Source organism: Nicotiana tabacum, chromosome 5, assembly GCF_000715075.1.
Source record: "Nicotiana tabacum cultivar K326 chromosome 5, ASM71507v2, whole genome shotgun sequence".
NCBI lineage: Eukaryota > Viridiplantae > Streptophyta > Magnoliopsida > Solanales > Solanaceae > Nicotiana > Nicotiana tabacum.
This window is the reverse complement of record NC_134084.1, coordinates 15,946,253-15,967,078: the sequence shown is the minus strand read 5'-3', so window position 1 is coordinate 15,967,078 and position 20,826 is coordinate 15,946,253. Positions and strand designations below refer to the sequence as shown.

The window sequence follows — 20,826 nt, the reverse complement described above, 5'->3', positions numbered from 1 at the left end:
TTCGCCACTAAAGACCACCACCGTTCAGTTCCAAAGGGAAAAAGAGAAATGAAAGAAGGAATCTCCATCCCTTTCTGTAAGGAATGGTCACGAGCACTAGCAGGACCAAATGGGCCCGTTGATATGGACATGCTTATCGCCTGGGCGAGCGTAATAATGACAAGTTGTACGTAGCAAAGATTTTAGGGAGTCGTTGGTATAATGGTAGAATATTTCATGCCATAAGTTATCTCATTTTTTACGTGGAATAACTAATTCCATCATTTTAATGTAAAAGTTACTTCGTGATTAGCTAATATTCCAAGTCAAACATGGAATAAAGTTAATCTCAAATCTTATTTTGGGATTATTATTCTTAGGGAAACTTACACAAATACTCCAAATAAATCTCAACTTACCAACTTACTAAAACTAGCCAACAAAAATTGAAAAACCAAATAATAGGGTTCTTTCTCTTAAAGAATCACATGCAAAAATCACCTTTCATATTTTTAAGCGTGATTAGCAACACTAGATACAAGATGGAAAGAAAATTTCACGGATGAGGTAGCAAATAAGGTGATGAAATACAAAAATATATACAATATTCCAAAAATCTAAACAAAAAATGGAACTTTTTCAACGGGTATAGTTGAAATTCATTGAAAATATATAGATAAGTCAATATACAAAATTTGAGGAAGATTGGAGGTGATTTGGACTGGTTTTGTATCAAAATTCGTAATTAAATGAGTTCAAAAAAGTCTTCTGCGACACATGTATCAAACATGTATCACACATGTATCTCACACACAGGTATACATGGATATACATGTGATACATAATTGATACAAATATGATACATATGTGATATACAAATGATACACAGTGTGATACACATATCATTATTTTTCATGTTCAGTTTTTACTTCGAATTTTCAATTCAAACCACCTCAAAACTTCACCAAATCATCCCAAAACTGAGATTCAAGCTCCTTTAAGTTGTGCTAAATCTATTCTAATAGCACCCACTTAAAACAAAGCAAAAATTTGATATTTTTTTGCTACAAATAGCTAATTGGCTAATTTGGCTAATATTAGTAATATTTTATTAATTGATCAATTTTTGTAATGAGCTACTTATAAATAGACATAGCTGGTAATTTCCCTTATTCTTATCCCATATATCAAATGACCCCTAAGAGTGTTAATCAGAGGCGGAACTACATCAAGTGTAGAGGGGTTATTGGAACCCGATAGCCTCGGCAAAAATCATGTATATATATTATATATACATGATTTTATTGTGCCCCTCAAACAGAAAAGCTGGATGGCTGTGTTGGTTTAATAAGGAGCATGAGCTTCTTTCCCACACCTTCTGACCCAAGATTGAAACCCAACATCAACAGCGCATACTGGGCCCGCCTCTGGTTCTGACGATATTCTATTCGTGTGATTCAGTTGATTATAGCAATGCTATTACTCTATTTTTAAGTTATCATATCAAACTTGATATCATATTACTTATTGTTGTAAGTCAAGTTAACTAAATATAAAACAGAAAAGTTCTTTTCAATGTTTTTGTAAAGTTATTTAGTGTCACGATCCAATCCCCGAACCCGATCATGATAGCGCCTCTCGTGAAGACAAGGCTAGCCAGATCAAAATAGAACACCTCTTTTAAACAATTAATCATCATAAACAGTAATAACATATAACATAACACTCATAAATTGCGGAAGTTTAACGTTAACAACAGCAGGAACCATCCCGACACAGCCCAAACCGGGGTGTCACAAGTCATGAGCAACTAAGAAGTCCGGATACAAGTCTACTGAACACAAAATCCGATACAATAGTTCAGGAAAAAAAAACATGGAAATGATAGGATAAGGGAGGCACGGGGCTGCTAACGCCAACAACTACCTCGTAGTCTCCAAATCACTGCCTGGACTGGGAGAAATCAGCACTCAGGAGCGGACTCTGCGATGCCTGAATCTGCACACATGGTGCAGGGAGTAATGTGAGTACTCCGACTCAGTGAATAACAATTATAAATAATGGCTGAAAGTATGAAAACACATAAAGACACAAAACAATTCCATATTAAGCAGTAAAACCACTTAAAGCAGTAAATCAGTAAAGAATCAAATGATATCCCCTTTTAAAACAAGTAAAACAGGTAATTTAACAGGTAAATAACAAGTAGAAATCCGCCCCTCGGGCACAGTATCAATCGCTCAGCATAGTATCAGTCCCTCGGGCTCACTCTCAGTACAGTATCAGCCCCTCGGGCTCACTCTCAGAATAGTATCAGCCCCTCGGGCTACCTCACAATCACTCATATCAGCCCCTCGGGCATAACATCAATCACTTAGAATAATGGGTACCCGCGCTCACTGTGGGTGTGCAGACTCCGGAGGGGCCCCTTACGGCCCAAGCGCTATATCAAGTCACCTCGTGGCATCATCACTCGGCACTCGGCCTCAGATCACTCAAGCCACCTCGTGGCATATAAAGTATCTCAGACCCTCGGCTTCATATCACTCAGCATATCCTCACATATGACCCTCGGCCTCACTCAGTCCAAAATCATCACAAGCCCCTTGGGCATTAGTAAAACAGTAGTTCTCAACCCAAAACATGATGTAGAAATATCATTTAAGTTTCAAATCTGAGTAAAAGTGGTTGAGTTTGTAAAACAATAGATATCAATAGGACTGAGTTCAAATAATAAGTCAAGCAGTGAGGAAAACAGTGATAAAAATCCTCGAAGGGTTCAAATAGTTGGCACGAAACCCAAATATGGCAATCAACCCAAATTATGATGATAACAAATGAATTTCAGTCAAATATTCAGTAAAATCATCAATCGGGATGGACCAAGTGACAATCCCCAGTAGTGAAAGACCCCACGCTCATCATCCAACGCGTATCTTGCCTCAATATAGCACTACGTTGTGCAATCCGGGGTTTCAAACCCTCAGGACATCATTTACAATCATTACTCACTTCGAACTGGTTAATTCTCTACCTTTGCCCCTCGAATTGGCCTCCACGCACGTCGAATCTATCCAAAATCAGAACGAATACGTCACAATATGCTAAGGGAACAAAGCCCAAGCGAAAACATTCGAAAATATCAAAAATCTCGAAATTAGCAAAACCCGAGCCCACGTCTCGGAATCGGGTAAAATTTACATTTTCAGAATTCTCATACCCTCACGAGTCTAACCATACCAAAATTATCCAATTTCGATACCATTTGGTCCTTCAAATCATCATTTTACATTTTTGAAATGTTTCACAATTTTCTTCCCAAATTCCATCTCAAATCACGAATTAAATGATGAATTCAGTGATAGATTCATGTATTCTAGCCAAATCTGAGTTAAAATCACTTACCCCGATGAATTTCTTGAAAAACCTTCGAAAAATCGCCAAAATCCGAACTCTCTAGGTCAAAATATTAAATAAAACCCAAAACCTCGTATTTATAGGTACCCCTCAGGTTTCAGCTACCGCGGCCGCGCCCACTTTTGTGCGGTCCGAGCGACGCCTACCGGGCCCGCGCCCGCTTTTGTGCGGTCCGCACAGCACTCAACGCGGGCGCACTTATTTTTGTGCGGACCGCGTGAGTGAGTTCTGGGGCCTGCAACCCCTATAGACCTGCTACAACTATGATTTTTGCAGTAAAACATCCCGGAACCTACCCGGAACTCCCAGAACTTCGAACCAATTGCACCAACACATTCCATGACATCGTTCAGACTTGCTCAAAACTTCGGAACGCTCACAACAACATCAAATCACCAATTTAACATAGGATTCAAGCCTAAGAACTCCAAGAACTCTTAAATTATGTTTTCGATCAAAAGGTCTATCAAATCTAGTCTGAATGGCCTGAAATTTTGCACACACATCCCAAATGACAAAATAAAACTACTGCAACTCTCGGAATTCTATTCTGACCCCAATATCAAAATCTCGCCTATCAACCGGAATTTGCCGAAATATTAATTTCGCCAATTCAAGCCTAAATCTTATCTACAACTCCAAAACTCATTCCGATCGCGCTCCTAGGTCACAAATCACCTCCCGAAGCTAACTGAACCATCGGAACTCACTTCCGAGCCTTCTAACACATAAGTCAACATCCGGTTAATTTTTCCAACTTAAGCCTTCTTAAAAGAGACTAAGTGTTTCATTTCTGACCAAATCCTCTACGGACTCGAACTAATCAACTCGATCACATAAAACACGGATAACGAAGCGTAAAGAAGCTGAAATGGGGGAAACGAAGCGGTAACTCATGAGAGGACTGGCCGGGTCGTCACATCTAGAAAATAAATTTAACTTAAGTATATACTGACAATTTAATTGATCATTTTTATATTTTTTATAGTTTAACTTGTTATAATAAATTATTACAATTTAGACTTATTATAAAGTGTTATATATTTTTTTACAAACTATCACATGTTATTATAAGTCATCTTAATCAAATTACTAGTAAAATTATACATTATCCTTGCGCCCCAAAAACTCTTTAACATAGGTTTCTCGTTCGAATCAATACCAAGTTAGTGAAGTTAGTCGTCCAAAAGAAACACTCCCTTTGTATTATGAGTTTTTTTTCCAATACCAAACCAAATCCAACCAAATCATAATCGAGTTTTCTTTTCTCGATTTGACTCAAATTATCGAATTGGTGCGATTTGTCGGTTTAATTTGTACACCACTAACTACAACAAAAAGGGATTCAATTTTGCTATAAAATCTTGTGCCGTGGAGTGGATCTTACTCTGCCGTATAGCGACAAACCTGAATCCCACTCTTCAATGTAAGGTTTTTTATCTAATATTATGAGTACTAATGTAGATAATCCTGATATTACGACTCGAACGTGTGAGCTACGCATATAAATTAATTTTCATACACAGTGAGTGTATATATAAGATAAACCCTTTTCCTACACCGTTGGCTTGTATTACTTGCTTATCTTTCGAATCATAAAAATCTCTTATCCTTCTCGGCCCAAACTCTTTCTCTCCTTCTTCCTGAGAGCTTTTCTTAAAAATGGAAGAAGTTCAAATCATCTCCACCTCTTTAGTTGGAACAACATCAAATATATTAAACTCAGAAAATAATATTTCTAAAATTGAAATGACACCATGGGATTTACAATTCCTCCTTCTTGACACTATCCAAAAAGGCCTCCTTTTTCACAAACCAAAAGAAAATACGTCATTCATTGAACACATAAAAACATCCCTTTCTCGTACCTTAAACTTTTTTCCTCCATTATCCGGCCGTTTCTCCACCGTTAGAAACGCCGATGACGACACAATTTCTATCGTCATCGACTGTAATAACGCCGGCGTGGAATTCACCCACGCCGTCGCTCCATTATTAACTGTATCTGCAATTCTTGAATCAGTACACGTACCTCCTATTATTCACACACTTTTCCCACTCAATAACGTCCGCAATTTCGAATGTGTATCTAAACCGTTACTTGGCGTTCAAGTAACAGAACTAATCGATGGGTATTTTATTGGTTGCGCTATGAATCATAGCTTAGGAGATGGGACTTGTTTTTGGCATTTTTTCAATTCTTGGTCTGAAATTTCTCGTGGGTATGAAATAATTTCCAAGATTCCAGTTTTAAACCGTTGGTTTCCAGAGAATATGAATCTTCCAATTCATCTTCCATTAAAGCTAGACGATGAGAAATTGTTTGAAGTCTTTGAAATTCCACATTTGAAGGAAAGGATTTTTCATCTTAGTAAAGAAAGTATAGCTAAACTCAAAGGAAAAGCCAATTCTGAAATGGAGACTAAATCTATTTCTTCTTTGCAAGCTTTCTTGGCTCATCTATGGAGATCTGTGACTCGTTCTCGTAAGCTGGATGCTAAGGAAGAAGTCGTTATCGGCCTTATCATAGGTTAGTATATTTTAATTTAACTAGTTTTAGCATACACGCACCTCGTGTTAATGAAAAATAAAATTTTATAAATAAAATAAATAATATTCAAAAATATGTTTATGTTATTATATAAAATTAAGAGTAGTTCTTGCTTAAGAGTTTGATCTAGTCTAATAGTTCTTCCTTCACTTGTTTCTCTTGCTTGCTTTATTGTACAAAAAAAGTTATAGGAGTACCGTTTGATTGAAAGACAAAAAAATCATTCAACTTTACTTGAGGACTTGGGTACATACATTGCATGTATATTTCATGTTACTTATTAAAATTTTTATGTAAGATAGTTTACCAACAATTATTTTTTTTTATCTTTACTCATTTTACGGTACTGCTAAAGCTGTAACCTTATTCTATTGATAACTTAATAATCATATAGGCATCCGAACTCGATTATTATTAACAATTTTTATATTATTTTTTTTGCTCAATTATTATCTTATTTTACCTATAATTTCTTTCTAAAGTACTTTTACTCGCGACCAATTACATATATATATTTTTTTTCTATTCCTATTTTTGTGTACAAAATATATATTGATCAACTTATTCTACCATTTAAAATAATGTCACATTTAAAAAAGATTATCATTTGATTATTTCTTAATATTTAGACAATAAAAATAGACAAAACTTGTAAGTATATTTCAAATTCTACGTCCTTATTGTTAAAAGAAAATAGAATGTCACAATTGCTTTTTAAAGTCTAAATTCATGCCACCTTAATATGAATTATCATTAATGTTTTCATTTTTTAAAAATCAAAACTATGACTTAAATGCTCTATTTCTTACGTGCCTTTTTAAATATTAGGCATAAAATTGAAGGATCAGTTGTTTACTTTAATTTTATTTAAAACACACGTTATTTACTTTTTTTTCACAGAATATATATCCATGAAAGCAACATGTAAGAATTATAATTATGTGACATATATAATTCAAATAAGGAAAATATTTAAGTTAGGTAAAGCTTTAATTGACTTTAAAGTCCTAAATTTTAGGGTTTCCTACCTAGTTCAATGGAAAATAATTTAATAACAAAATTTTTAGTCAATTTCAAAGAACAAAATATCAGGAGAATAATTAAATAACTATTTTGTCTAGTGTGAACTCCAATTTTAAAGGGTAAATAAGGCGAACGACATTTCGCTAAGGGCTTTCGTGCTTTTAATATAGTATAGATTATGGATTCAATAATGCTCGTGGGGTCCACATTTTTGTCTTTAATCAAGCACGTCAATTTTTGTTTGAGTGGCAGTGAAACTTGAACTCACTACTTATTACTAATCTATAGAAAAATAATATTATATATATATATATGCTAGTATCTATCAACGTACGTTACACATTAATAATGACACGTTATGATTTAAATATTTATTTATATAAAGGAACAATAATATAATAATATAACAATTATCTAAATGTCGAAAAATATTATTACATTAACATAATACATGAATTTAAAAATAAAAGGACATGATCAAAACTTATACAAATGATCAATTTTGTCATGTTAGTTTGATAATTATGTATTATAATTTAAAAGTATTTATGTGATGGTATCTTAACCAACACTTCTTTGTGGACAATATTTTTTGTGTATGTTTCCTCCTAGTGCTTCAGTTGCTCTGCTTTAACCTGAACTTTTGTTGTCGATTTTGATATCCCTCTTGAAACATACAGTTATTTGTGCAAGAAAACATATTGCGGTAAATATAGTCCATTATTTAGGATGTTTGTCCTTGTGCTTTATTTATTATATTTGCAAAATAGAAACATACTAAAATTATTTTCACACAAATTTAAAAGGATATTCCTTAGTTTCGAAAGACGAAAGTTGAATTCAGGGATAAAAATATACTTAGAAGCACATTGACCATTATCATAATTTTTGCATGTATGCCGTTATTGTCAAAACTTCTATATACCATTTGTGTGCTATTACATAAGCTATTCGGCGTATCTAAGTTTTTCAGTAGTATGACAGATAATATTTTCTTCCAAATCAACATATATACAATGGAAGATCAATTTTAATTTAGTCTATTATATGTACGGTGACACTAACATACATAAGAAATAATAAATTTGACAACAAACAAGTATGGTAGAAGGCCATTTGGTATTAAAGTATTTAAGTATTCTTCTTGGTAGTAATTATTAGTATCATTTTCTTCTAAGTCAGAAACGGAAAAATATTTTATTTTACTATAAATTTTGCAATCAACCTTTTATTTAGTCGATCAACATATTCATTTCTACTAGCTAAAATATTTTTTAATTCGATCATGTGATTTGCACAAATTGCGTTTTAATCTAATGATAGAAATATTTCTCTTATTAAATGCACTACTATTACCATTGGGATTGATAACCAAGTGTTCATGAAGACCCAAATCATCTTTTATTGAATGCTCATCTTCGTTTCTGAAACGAAATGAGAAGAGACTGAATACTGAATCTGTTCTTGCTTTATATTTCTTGTTAGTTGAATCTTTTTAATTTGAGACCAGAAATATAACTTTGCCAAGCTAGCTTTTATAGTCTCTTCTTTTATCGATTTTGGAACTGCTGGTAGTACTTGACATATATTACCTCCCAAACCATTAATTTTCTATCAAACAGTTCATTAATATCCAATATATCTCTAAAACTCTGGGCAATTATTTCGATATCGTTTTACATTTAGCCATAAGTACTTCATCCCAAATTATCAATTTTGCTTTCCTTATAAATTTAGCATCATTGCTCTGATTGATATATTTGTGATGGTTATTTACGTTGTTTGAAGAGGTATATCAAATCTAAAGTGGGTGATCTCACAATAAAATCTTTGTTGGTTAGCATCATTGCTCTGCTTTGATATATTTGTGATGGTTATTTAAGTTATTTGAATAGGTATACCAAATCTAAAGTGGGTGATCTCACAATAAAATCGTTGGTACACCACTTGCTATTATTACTAACAATGTCATGCATCTTGATATGATATTTGCAAGTAATGCATGACATAGAATATTATTTCAATTCCGTCGGAGGTATCTACAAAGAATATTCTCATTATAGCATAGTCGACTCTTTATAATATAGTCCTAAAAGCTTGTTCTTTTTTTGGATTTAGCTTTGATTGTGCTTCTTTAGTCACTTGTATAGCATTTTGATTCTTAATAATATACTAACATTTTTACTTTATGTTCTAACACTTTTTTATGAAATAAATTTATGTACCCTAAGATTTTTTTAACTTAAATGAGAATTTTACTCATATGATGAATTTTAAAAATAATTGAATTGGATTCTCTTGCTAAATAAAATTAAAAGATTTAATTATTTAGTTTTAACATAAAAATTAATTTATTCTATGTTGATTCAGATCTTAATATTAGTTTATCTCTTGTTTTGAATATTTAATCTTAATTTATCCACCATAAATTTTATTTTCAAAGAATAAAATATTGATATGACATTTCACTTTTAGATCCTTATGTTTGTAGAATCATTAGTAGTATTGACTCTTACCAACCATTTTTTTCTCTTTCTCACACATTTATATTCTTAAATATTTTCTTAGTTGTTGTTTAATAATTGGGTATTTTCTAATATTACACGAAAAATTGACAAAAAGAATATATTATTTGAGTAGGAATATAGTTCAAATATAATATAAAAATATATTACCGTGGAGGTATTTCCCCCCTCAATTTCAATACTTTATGCGGTCCATTTAATATTAATTTTTTTTTGGTATTGGACATTATGGAGTGATAATGTATTGCTAATATGTATGATTCTTATGAAATTGATTTTATTAAACCTTCCTACATATTTTTAGTAAGTATTTAATATACCAAATTTTATTAATTTTAAAATATTAAATATTACAAATTAGCATATAAGGTATTGTAGTCCAGAAATGGAAACAAGCGCTGATACTCTATGTAGTTGGAGGTGCACCAACTATAGGAGCTATGGAGCGATTCATAGCATCAACGTGAAATTTTACAACAAAGCCAAAAGTCTATCTGCATAATGATGGATATTTTGTTGTAAGATTTAACTCTATTAGCGACAGGGATGAAGTTCTGTATTCTGGTCCCCATATGCTGAATAACAAACCAATTATCATGAGAGTATGGTCAGCTGAAGTTGATTTTAACAAGAAAGTGTTGCAGATTATTCCAATATGGGTTAAGTACCCTAAACTTCCTCTCAATTGTTGGGGAGCAACATCACTAAGCAGGATAAGTAGTGGATTAACGATTCCTCTATATGCAGATGCATGTACCACTCAGTTGGATCGAATTTCCTATGCTAGAGTACTAATTGAAATGGATGTAACTAAAGCTCTCCCAAAAGCTGTAAAAGTAATAGATCCTAATGGAAGGGAATTTATGCAATAGGTGACATATGACTGCGTTCATGAATTTTGTCATACTTGCATGCAAGTAGGGCACCAATGTCACAAAGAACAACCAACACATAAAGCCAAAACAAACCAGCAGAAGCAGAAGCAAGAATGGCAGCCAAAGTGAATCAGAATGATAAGGGGAATCAGCAAAACATAGTAACTAATAACAGTAAGACTATGCTTAATGAGGAAAAAAGTACTTGTGAGATGATACTAGATGCAGGAGAGCAGGAACAAGTATGGAAAAAAGCTACAGGAAAATCAGTGATTAGAAGCAGGGAGAAGCCAGATGGTGGAACCATTAGCATGATAAATGGTTTCAACATACTGGCAGAATCTGGATTCCAGCTAACCTATCACAGACAAATGGGAGAGGGCACAAGTAGTCAAAGGAGTCAAGAAGAAGTAGAAGGGGGCCACAATCTCTATTTATCCCTGTATGATGCTTACTACATGGAACATTAGGGGTATGAACAAGATCCCTAGGCAGAAAGAGGTCGAGAGGTTCATAAGAAGTAATAGAGTAAAAATGATAGTACTATTAGAACACAAAATAAAGGAGCAAAAGGCATTACAAATAATAAGGAGAATCACTCCAGGTTGGGCTTGTATTACCAATTATGAGTATATTAATAGAGGAAGAATTTGGATTCTCTGGGACATTAGTGAAATAGACTGTGTGCAGTTGGAGAAGTCCTCCCAATACATTCACACTATAGTACAAATAAAGAGTATGAGCATAAGATTTAACTTTACTACAGTATGGGCTTCATACAGTAGAAGAAAGGAGAGGCTTATGGAGTGATTTGAATAATTGGAGAAATGTACAGCAAGGACCATGTGGTAATGGGAGACTACAATACCATTAGAGCAGGGGAGGATAGACCAATTGGGAGCCCTGTCCAAGAATCTGAGACTAGGGACTTCAATGATTTCATTGAGCATAATAATTTGACAAAAATCAGAACTACTGGAAGGAACTTCACATGGACAAATGGAAACACATACAACAGAACAGATAGAGCCTTGCAGAATGCTGAATGGATGATGCAAATGCCACATTTAGAAGTAAGGGTAATGGATCCAGGTTGTTCTGACCATTCTCCTCTGTGTATGAGTTTTGAAGATACTGAGGATAAAGGTCCAAGGCCTTTTAAATTCCTAAACTATCTTGCTGAGCATAAAGAGTTTCTGGTAAAAGTTAAAGAAGCATAGCAAAAGAGAAATGAGAGGAATATCATGAAGGATGTATGGTGCAGACTCAAACAAATGAAGCAAGCTATGAAAAGTCTGAATAGAGCAGAGTATAATGCAATAGGGGACAAGATACAACAGTGCAGACAGCATCTCAGTGAACTACATGAGCAAATGAGAGACCCTGGACAACTTGAAGATGTGATAATAGATGAAAAGAACACAAAGGCTCAACTAGAGAAATGGCTTGGGGGGGGATAAAGTATCATAAAACAAAAATCTAGAGTACACTAGTTGAAATTAGGTGATGCTAATATAGCTTATTTTTTTGCAAACACGAAGAGCAGGTACTCTCAAAACAAAATAAAGAGTTTAATAAGGGACAATTGAGAGATGGTGCAAACTAAGCAAGAGGTTGAAGAGGAAGTGCTTGGCTTTTACAAGAAGCTACTGGGATCATCAGCTAGGAACCTACTAGGTATTAATCCAATGGTGATGAGGGATGGAGCTTTGGTGAACAGATAACAGCAGATTCAGTTAGTGAAAAATGTATCTAAAGAGGAAGTATTTCAGGCATTGCTTGGTATTAATGACAACAAAGCACCTGATTGTGATGGTTTCAATGCCCTATTTTTCAAGAAGGCATGGTCTGTGATTGGAGACAAGGTTACAGAGGCAGTGATGGAGTTCTTTACAAATGATCAGCTCTATCAACCTATCAACTGCACAACAGTCACACTTGTGCCAAAGGTAAAAAATCCAGCCAGAATCACTGAATAGGCCAATATCATGTTATACTATCCTTTATAAAATTATATCTAAGGTGCTAACAAATAGGCTACAAGGGATAATGAATGATATAGTGGACAGGAACCAGTCTGCATTTGTACCGGAAAGACTGATAGACGATAACATCATATTAAGTCATGAACTAGTCAAAGGGTATGGCAGAAAAGGTATATCCCCAAGGTGTATGCTGAAAGTTGATATGAAGAAGGCTTATGATTCTATTGAATGGGACTACATGGAGCAAGTTCTACAAAGTTTGCAAATGCCTGGAAGATTTGTCCAATGGATTATGAAATGTGTTAGAAGTGTGTCTTATTCCATCATTATCAATGGGCAACATACAACTCCATTCCAAGCAAAGAAGGGATTGAGGCAGGGTGATCCCCTTTCTCCATACTTATTTGTATTGGCTATGGAATTCTTGACCAGATTACTGAAGACGCTAAAGAGGAATCCAAACTTTAATTACCATCCTAAGTGTACTAAAATGAGCATAGTACAACTTAGCTTTGCTGATGACCTCCTGTTGTTTTCTAGAGGTGATACTATGTCTGTGCAACTACTCTACCAATGCTTTCAAGCCTTTTCCCAAGCTTCTGGTTTAGTTGCAAATGCTGATAAGAGTTCCATCTTCTTTGGGGAGTCAGACAGGAGATACAACAAGAGATATTACAAGAATTAGATTTCTCTAAAAAGTCACTACCAATGAGGTATCTGGGAGTGCCACTAAGTACCAAAAGGCTATCATTGGTGCAATGTCAACCACTGATTGAAAAGATGCTAGGGAGGATTCAATCATGGACTGCCAGATTCCTGTCATATGTAGGAAGAATTCAACTAATTAAGAATGTGCTATTTTCCATGCAAGTATTCTGGTCACAAGTGTTCATGCTGCCTAAGAAAATGATCCAATTGATAGAAAGTATATGCAGAAGGTTTCTATGGACTGGAGGGGTGGAGGTCACAAAAAAAGCTCTATTGGCTTGGGATAGACTACGCTGGCCAAAAATAGCAGGGGGATTGAATATATTGGACATAGGCATATGGAATAAAGCAGCCATATGCAAGCTGCTGTGGAGTCTAAGTAAGAAGAAAGATAAAATGTGGATACAATGGGTGCACCTGTACTATAAGAGATACACTACTTGGGGTGAGCAACCAAAACAAGCATCATGGGTGATCCAAAAAATAATTAAAGCAAAGAAATACTTTGAGGAAGCAGGGTACTCAGAAGAAGAGGTACGGCAAATGGACAAATTCTCAATTAAGGATATGTACTTGAAGCTTAGATGAGACTTCACAAAGGTATCATGGAGGAGGATGACATGCAATAATGTTGGATTGCCTAAATGGACATTCACATTATATCTGGCTGCTGACAGAAGGCTATTAACAAGAGAAAGATTAGTGAGATGGGATCTACTGGAAGATACAGCTTGTGCACTATGTAACAGTGAAGAAGAAACTATTGAACATTTATTCTTTAAATGTTCATTTTCAGCACAAGTATGGACAACACTATTAGAATGGCAAGGAATAAAGAGGCAAGTGATGACCTGGGGACAAGAACTGGAATGGGCTGAAAGGGAATGCAAAGGGAAGAATTGTAAAGTAGAAGTATATAGAATGGTTCTAGCTGGGAGCATATACTGCATATGGCAAGAGAGGAATGAGAGAATATTTCAAGCAAGACAAAGGAGTGCTGAAGCAATTACTAGACAACTAGCTCAAGAAATTCACTATCGAGGGGGTATGAAGCATAGACTGAAGGGAAGATTATTAGCGTTAAACTACTATCCTATTGTTTTATAAATAGTATAGTAGATAGAAGGAACACTACTAAGAAGATAAGCTGCATCTGGGACTGATGTCCAGATCAGGCTTAAGAGAGAGATGTTGTGTAAATATTACTTGGTAAATAAAACTTTTAATTACCAAAAAAAATGGTATTGTAGTCCAAAAAATAAGTTATTGTAGTTATGTCCTTTCCCTATGAGTTCTTCCATTAATATTTTAGGGCTACTTTGGTATATTAGTATTGTATTTATGCTTTTATAATAATATAGACTCTCTTTTTTCTAAATGAATTTGGACAATATAATACATTCTCAAACTAGGTTAGTAATAGGACATTATAATACATTTTCAAATTAATTAGTAATAGGAATTTTTAAGAAATATATCCTAAAAGTAATAGGATTACATAACTAAAGATATTTACTTGTTTAATTTTATATGAATTAGACATCCTGAAGTAATTATATTTATAAGATTCCAATGTGTAGTATTATGTCCTAAAACTAATAGAATTATAAGGCTAATATCTAGAATTTCGGTTATGTCCTTTTATTATGAGTTATTATACTTAATATTATAAGATTATTTTTGTAAACCGACAAGTTAGGTTATTTATCATTAGGACATGATATTAGCTTTGAGTCATGATGTAATTTTTAAGATTTTTTTATTTACTTACTATATTTTAAAATACATGAAAATAGAGATAAGTAAGGATAGATTAATCTTGGTATGTGCATTGTGTACCCCATCAATAACTATACAATGTTGAAAACTCATGTAAATTTTACTAAACAACATGTTTGATTTATGAGATGAAAAGTAAATAAAATTTTCTCTAATGTTAAATGTTGATTCTATTTAAATAATTAAAGATAGAAAATCATGAAGATCAAACAACAAATAGAATAAAATAATTTTAAAACTAATCTTTAAAATCGACATAAAATGCAACTACAATTTTTATGAAGCAACTGCATTTTGTTCACAGTAAAAACAATATTCCTTCAAATTCTAATATAAATAAAGAAGGTAATATATATATATACACACACTATTATTAGTTTCTAAAACGTTGAGTCAAAGTGGACTCTTGAGTTTATAATCTTTCGAATTTTTTAACTCCAAATTTTTTCAAAGACTTTCCATACGTATTTAGACTATTCTCTCTTAAGTTCTTCCAATACAAGGTTAAATTTAATGTTTTTATTTAATTCTTACCTAGTTCAATAAGGAAAGATTTAATAAACAAAATTTAGTTAATTTTAAAGTGCTAAATATTAAAGTGTGGTATTATGTCCTAAAACTAATAGGATTATAAGGCTAATATCTAGAACTCCAGTTATGTCCTTTTATTATGAGTTATTATACTTAATATTGTAAGGTTATTTTTGTAAACCGACATTTTATTCATGCTTTTATAATAACTAGTATCTATGAACGTGCGTCGCATGTTAATAATGACATATGATGATTTAAATATTTATTTATATGAAGAAACAATAAAATTTAATTATTGAGAGAAATTTTATGTATAATAATACAACAATCATCTAAATGCCCAAAAAAATTATTAACTTAGCATAATACATGAATTTAAAATAAAAAAACATTATCAAAACTTAAACAAATGATCAAATTTTGTCATGTTAGTTAGATAATTATGTATTATAGTTTAAAGGTATTTAATGTGATGATATCTTAACGAACAATTCTTTGTGGACAATATTTTTTTTGTGTATGTTTCCTCCTAATGCTTTAGTTGCTCTGTCTTAACCAAAACTCTTGTTGTCGATCTTGATATCCCTCTTGAAAGTGCAACATACAGTTTTCACAGTAAATATAGTCCAATATTTAGGATGTTTGTCCTTATGATTTATTTATTATATTTGCAAAACATACACATAGTAATAATTATTTCAGACAAATTTAAAAGGATATTCCATAGTTTCGACAGATGGAAGCTGAATTCGAGGATAAGAATATACTTAGAAGCACATTGACCAGTATCATAATTTTTGCATGTTTGACGTTATTGTCAAAACTTCTATATACCATTTGTGTGCTATTACATAAGTTATTCAGCGTATCTAAGTTTTTCAGTAGCATAACAGACATATTTTTCTTCAAAATCAACCTATATACAATGGAAGATCAATTTTAACTTAGTCTATTATATATATGGTGACACTAACATATGTAGGAAATAATAAACTTGACAACAAACACGTAAGGTAGAAGACCATTTAGTAGTCAAGTATTTAAGTATTCTCTTGGTAGTAATTATTGATATCATTTTCTGCTGAATCAAAAACAAAAAAAAAATTATTTTTAATATAAAATTTTGCAATTAACCTTTTTTTTAGTTGATCAACATATTCATTTCTGCTAGCTAAGATACATTTTTAAATTCTATCATGCGATTTGCATAAATTGCATTTTAATCTAATGATATAAATATTTCTCTAATTAAATGCACTATTATTACTTGTGGGATTGATAACCAAGTGTTCAGAAAGAACCAAATCATCTTTTATTAGATACTCTTCTTTGTTTGTGACACGAAGCAAGAAGACACTGAATACTGGATCTGTTCTTACTTTTATATTTATTGTCAGTTGAATCTTTTTCATTTGAGACCAGAAGTATAACTTTGGCAAGCTAGTTTTTATAGTCTCCGTTTTGTCGATTTTGGAACTACTGGTAGTACTTGACATAAATTACTTCTCAAGCCATTAATTTCCACCAAACGGTTCATTAATATCAAATATATCTCTAGAACTTCGGGCAATTATTTCGATCGTTTAATACTAAAGACATAAGTGCTTCTATCCCATATTATTAATTTTGCCTTCCTCATACATTTAGTACTATTACCCTGCTTTGATATATCTGTGATGATTATAATTAAGTTGTTTGAAGAGCTATATCAAGTCTAAAGTGGGTGGACTCATAATAAAATCATTATTGGTACACCACTTGTTATTATTGCTAACAGTGCCATACCTCTTTGGTATAATATTTGCAAATAATACATGATATAGAAATATTATTTCGATTCTATCGGAGACATCTACAAAGTATAATCTCATTATAGCATAGTCGACTCTTTATCATATAGTCTTGAAAGCTTGTTCTTGTTTAGGATTTAGCTTTGATGGAGCTTCCTCAGACACTTGTATATCATTTTGATTCTTAATAATATATTAACCTTTTTACTTTGTGTTTTCACGCTCTTTTCTATGGAATAAATTTATATACTCTAAGATATTTTTTAACTTGAATAAGAATTTTACTGATATGATAAATTTAAAAAATAATTGAATTGGATTCTCTTGCTAAATAATTAATTAAAAGAAATAATTATTTGATTTTAACATAAAAAAATTATTCTATGTTGATTCAAATCTTAATATTAGTTCATCTCTTATTTTGAATAATTAATCTTAATTATAATTTTATCCATCATAAATTTTATTTTCAAAGAGTAAAAAATTTGATATGACGTTTCACTTTTAGATATTTATGTCTGTAGAATCATTATTGGTATTGTCTCTTACCAATCATTTTTTTCTTTCACTCTCTCTCACATTTATATTCTTAAATATTTTCTTAGTTGTTGTTTAATAATTGAGTATTTTTTAATATTACACGAAAAATTAATAAAAAATATTATTTGGTTAGAAAAATAGTTTAAATATAATGTAAAATTATATTATCATGGTTATTTTTTCTCAATTTCAACTCTTTATGCAGTTCAATTAATATTATTTTTATATTTTCTTGGTATTGGACATTATGGAGTGATAATGTATTGCCAATACAGAGGATTCTTATAAAACTAATTTTGTTAAACCTCCCTACATCCTTTTAATAAGAATTTAATAGATAAAATTTTATGAATTTTAAAGTCTTAAATATTAAAATTAGCATAGAAGGTACTGTAGTCCAAAAAATAGATAATTGTAGTTATGTCCTTTCCCTGTGAAGTCTTCCGTTTAATAATTTAGGGCAATTTTGATATATTAATATTGTATTTATATTTTTATAATAATATATGCTCTCTTTTTTGCTAAATGGATTTGGACAATATAATATATTCCATTTTTGTAGCTATCGAATATAACTAGTTTCGGCCGTGAGCTAAAAGTAATATTTGCCATATATCTATTCTGTTTGAATAGTGTAACCATCATCGTATCTAAAAACTTAATTGTTCCTTCTTTTTTATGTTGTCGAAAAAGAATGATATATTTTTGAATTTAAAAATTATTTTATTTTTAATTTTTCATTCTACTTTAATGAGATTATTTATCCCATAAATATCTATGATTTATTTTAAATCACAAGTTTTAATTTATTTTTTTTAAATTTCTTGCTCAGTCAAACATTATGACATAAAATGGGATACAATAACAACTACAACAACAACAAACTCAGTGTAATCTCATAAGTGATGTATGCGGGGAGGAATAGTGTATGCGCAGACTTAACCTCTACCTTCAAAGAGACAGAAAAGCTATTATGAAAGACCCTTGGCTTAGGATCTGACATAAAATAGGATAAGAGGGAATAATTATTACACTATACTAATTATGTCTTCAACACATCTCATTGCGTCCTGATTCTTTTTCTATGGTCAAGTACGCGAAAATTCTATTTGATTATGTCTATGCCGTTACTTTTTCTGATACAATATTAAGTTATGCGACCTTCATATTTAAAACCTTAAACTGTTATGTAAAGCGCACATTTAATTACTTAATTATATTTTCAACAGGTACAAGATCACGGCTAAACCCTCCTCTTCCAGAAGTGTATTTTGGAAATGCAATTCATGTTAAGCGAGTAAAGACAACTGCAGGGGAGCTACTAGAAAATGGATTAGGATGGGCAGCAATGGAATTGAACAAAGTGGTTAATTCACAAAATTCTGAAGAAGTGGTTAAAATCTATAAAGAATGGGCAGAAAATCCAGTTTTATTTTCTAAGAGTACAGTATTTGTGGGGAGTAAATTGGCTATTAGTAGTTCTCCAAGGCATAATATTTATAATACTGATTTTGGTTGGGGAAAACCAGTTGCAGTTAGGAGTGGAATGGCCAATAAAAGTGATGGGAAAATTACTTTATTTCCTGGGGTAGAAGAAGGGAGTGTAGATATTGAAATCTGCTGTTTACCCAAGACTTTGCAAGCAATGGAGAATGATTCAGAATTTATGGAAGCTGTAACTAATTAAGATCAGAGTCGGATCTAGAATTTATTCTTAATATCGAATCTATTATATTTTTAATATCGAATTTATTATATTTTTAAAGTTATAGGTTTAAAGCTAATATTTGTTGTAATTATAAATAATTTTACGCATAAATTTATACTTCGTACCGGAAATAATGGGTTCAGATGAACCTCGCATTAATATGTTGCACCCGCCTTTGATTTAAGACCTGAGAATTCTTAAGGACATTTTTGTCTAGGGGTTTACATGGACCGGGTTGGTTCGGTTTTTATCAAAACCAAACCAACCGACTATATTGATTTGGATTGGTTCGGTTTTGTCGGGTTTTTCGGATTTTCAGGTTTTTCTTGTTACATGAATATTATTCCGATCTTACTTTGTTAAAGTTATAGATAAAGTTTTGATAAGTGGATATGTATTTAATAAATATTGAAAAAATTTACAAACACATATCTATTAAAATATTCTAATCGAAGATTTTTTTTTAAGTAACACGTGATAGTTATTTTCTTAGTCGTCTAACAATAATTTTTCGTTAATTTACGCTTTCAAGGTTAATACATGAGAGGATCCCAAATATTTCTACATTTTCTAAAGAAAATTCACTATAAAGTCTTAAAAATATAAATAAAATTTATATATTTATATGTCGGTTTGGTTCGGATTTTTTTACTCAATACCAAATCAAGTCAAACCAAACCTAGTCGGGTTTTTTAATCGATTTGATTTGATTTTTCAATTTGGTATGATTTTCGATTCGATTTGAACAGCCCTACTTTTGCCATATACTACAATAAAAGTCCGTCATTTCTTTTTTGAGCTCCGTACTTACTTATGGCAATACGTTATGAAGGTAGGCCATCTCAAACAATTGAGCTTCAAATTTAGGGTGAACTACATCAATAACCACTTTTTAGTCTGCTATGTAAAATATATTCAAAGATTAATCAATTCACCCAAACTTTAGGACTAAGTATTTTAAATTTGGAAATTCAGGATTTAGTATCCTGAATTTGAAAATTCAGGACTTAGCGTCCTGAATTTTTGACATAAGATTCGTGACACTAATTTAAAATTCATGACATAAGATTCGAACTTCAGGACACGATGTCCTGAAGTTTGAATTTTGAGGTTTAAACTCTAGGACGACATGTCCTGAAGTTTGAGCGAAATAGGTTAATCTTTAAATACATTATAAACGGTGGATATATTTTAAACAACATATTTAAAATTAAAGTAGCTACCTGGTATCATTTCCACTCAAATCTACATTGCCAACGTACAGATCACGAAATATATCGTATTACATCCCAAATTACTACTTAGAATTTAACTAGTTTTTGAACATAAATTTATTTGGCAAAAATGTTTGTGAAAATAAAAATTTGTGAGTGGAAACCATTATTTTACTCAGAAAAATATTTCTTGAACCG

The 20,826-nt window shown here is 32.1% G+C and overlaps 1 protein-coding gene across 1 annotated transcript; it reads left to right on the top strand.

Annotated features, from left to right (window-relative positions):
• The first annotated feature begins 4,950 nt into the window (after positions 1 to 4,950).
• LOC107788915 (putative acetyltransferase At3g50280) lies at positions 4,951 to 19,458 on the top strand. Its single transcript, XM_016610656.2, has 2 exons — positions 4,951 to 5,926; positions 18,936 to 19,458. Exons 1-2 carry the CDS (start codon positions 5,059 to 5,061, stop codon positions 19,391 to 19,393), a joined length of 1,326 nt encoding a protein of 441 aa, XP_016466142.1. The 5' UTR covers positions 4,951 to 5,058; the 3' UTR covers positions 19,394 to 19,458.
• The last annotated feature ends 1,368 nt before the right edge of the window (positions 19,459 to 20,826 follow it).

Bases quoted from the DNA above. Each gene is read 5' to 3' on its own strand.
- LOC107788915 (XM_016610656.2), top strand. From the start codon at position 5,059: ATGGAAGAAGTTCAAATCATCTCCACCTCTTTAGTTGGAACAACATCA. The intron at 5,927-18,935 runs GTTAGTATATTT...TATTTTCAACAG, and splicing joins CGTTATCGGCCTTATCATAG to GTACAAGATCACGGCTAAAC.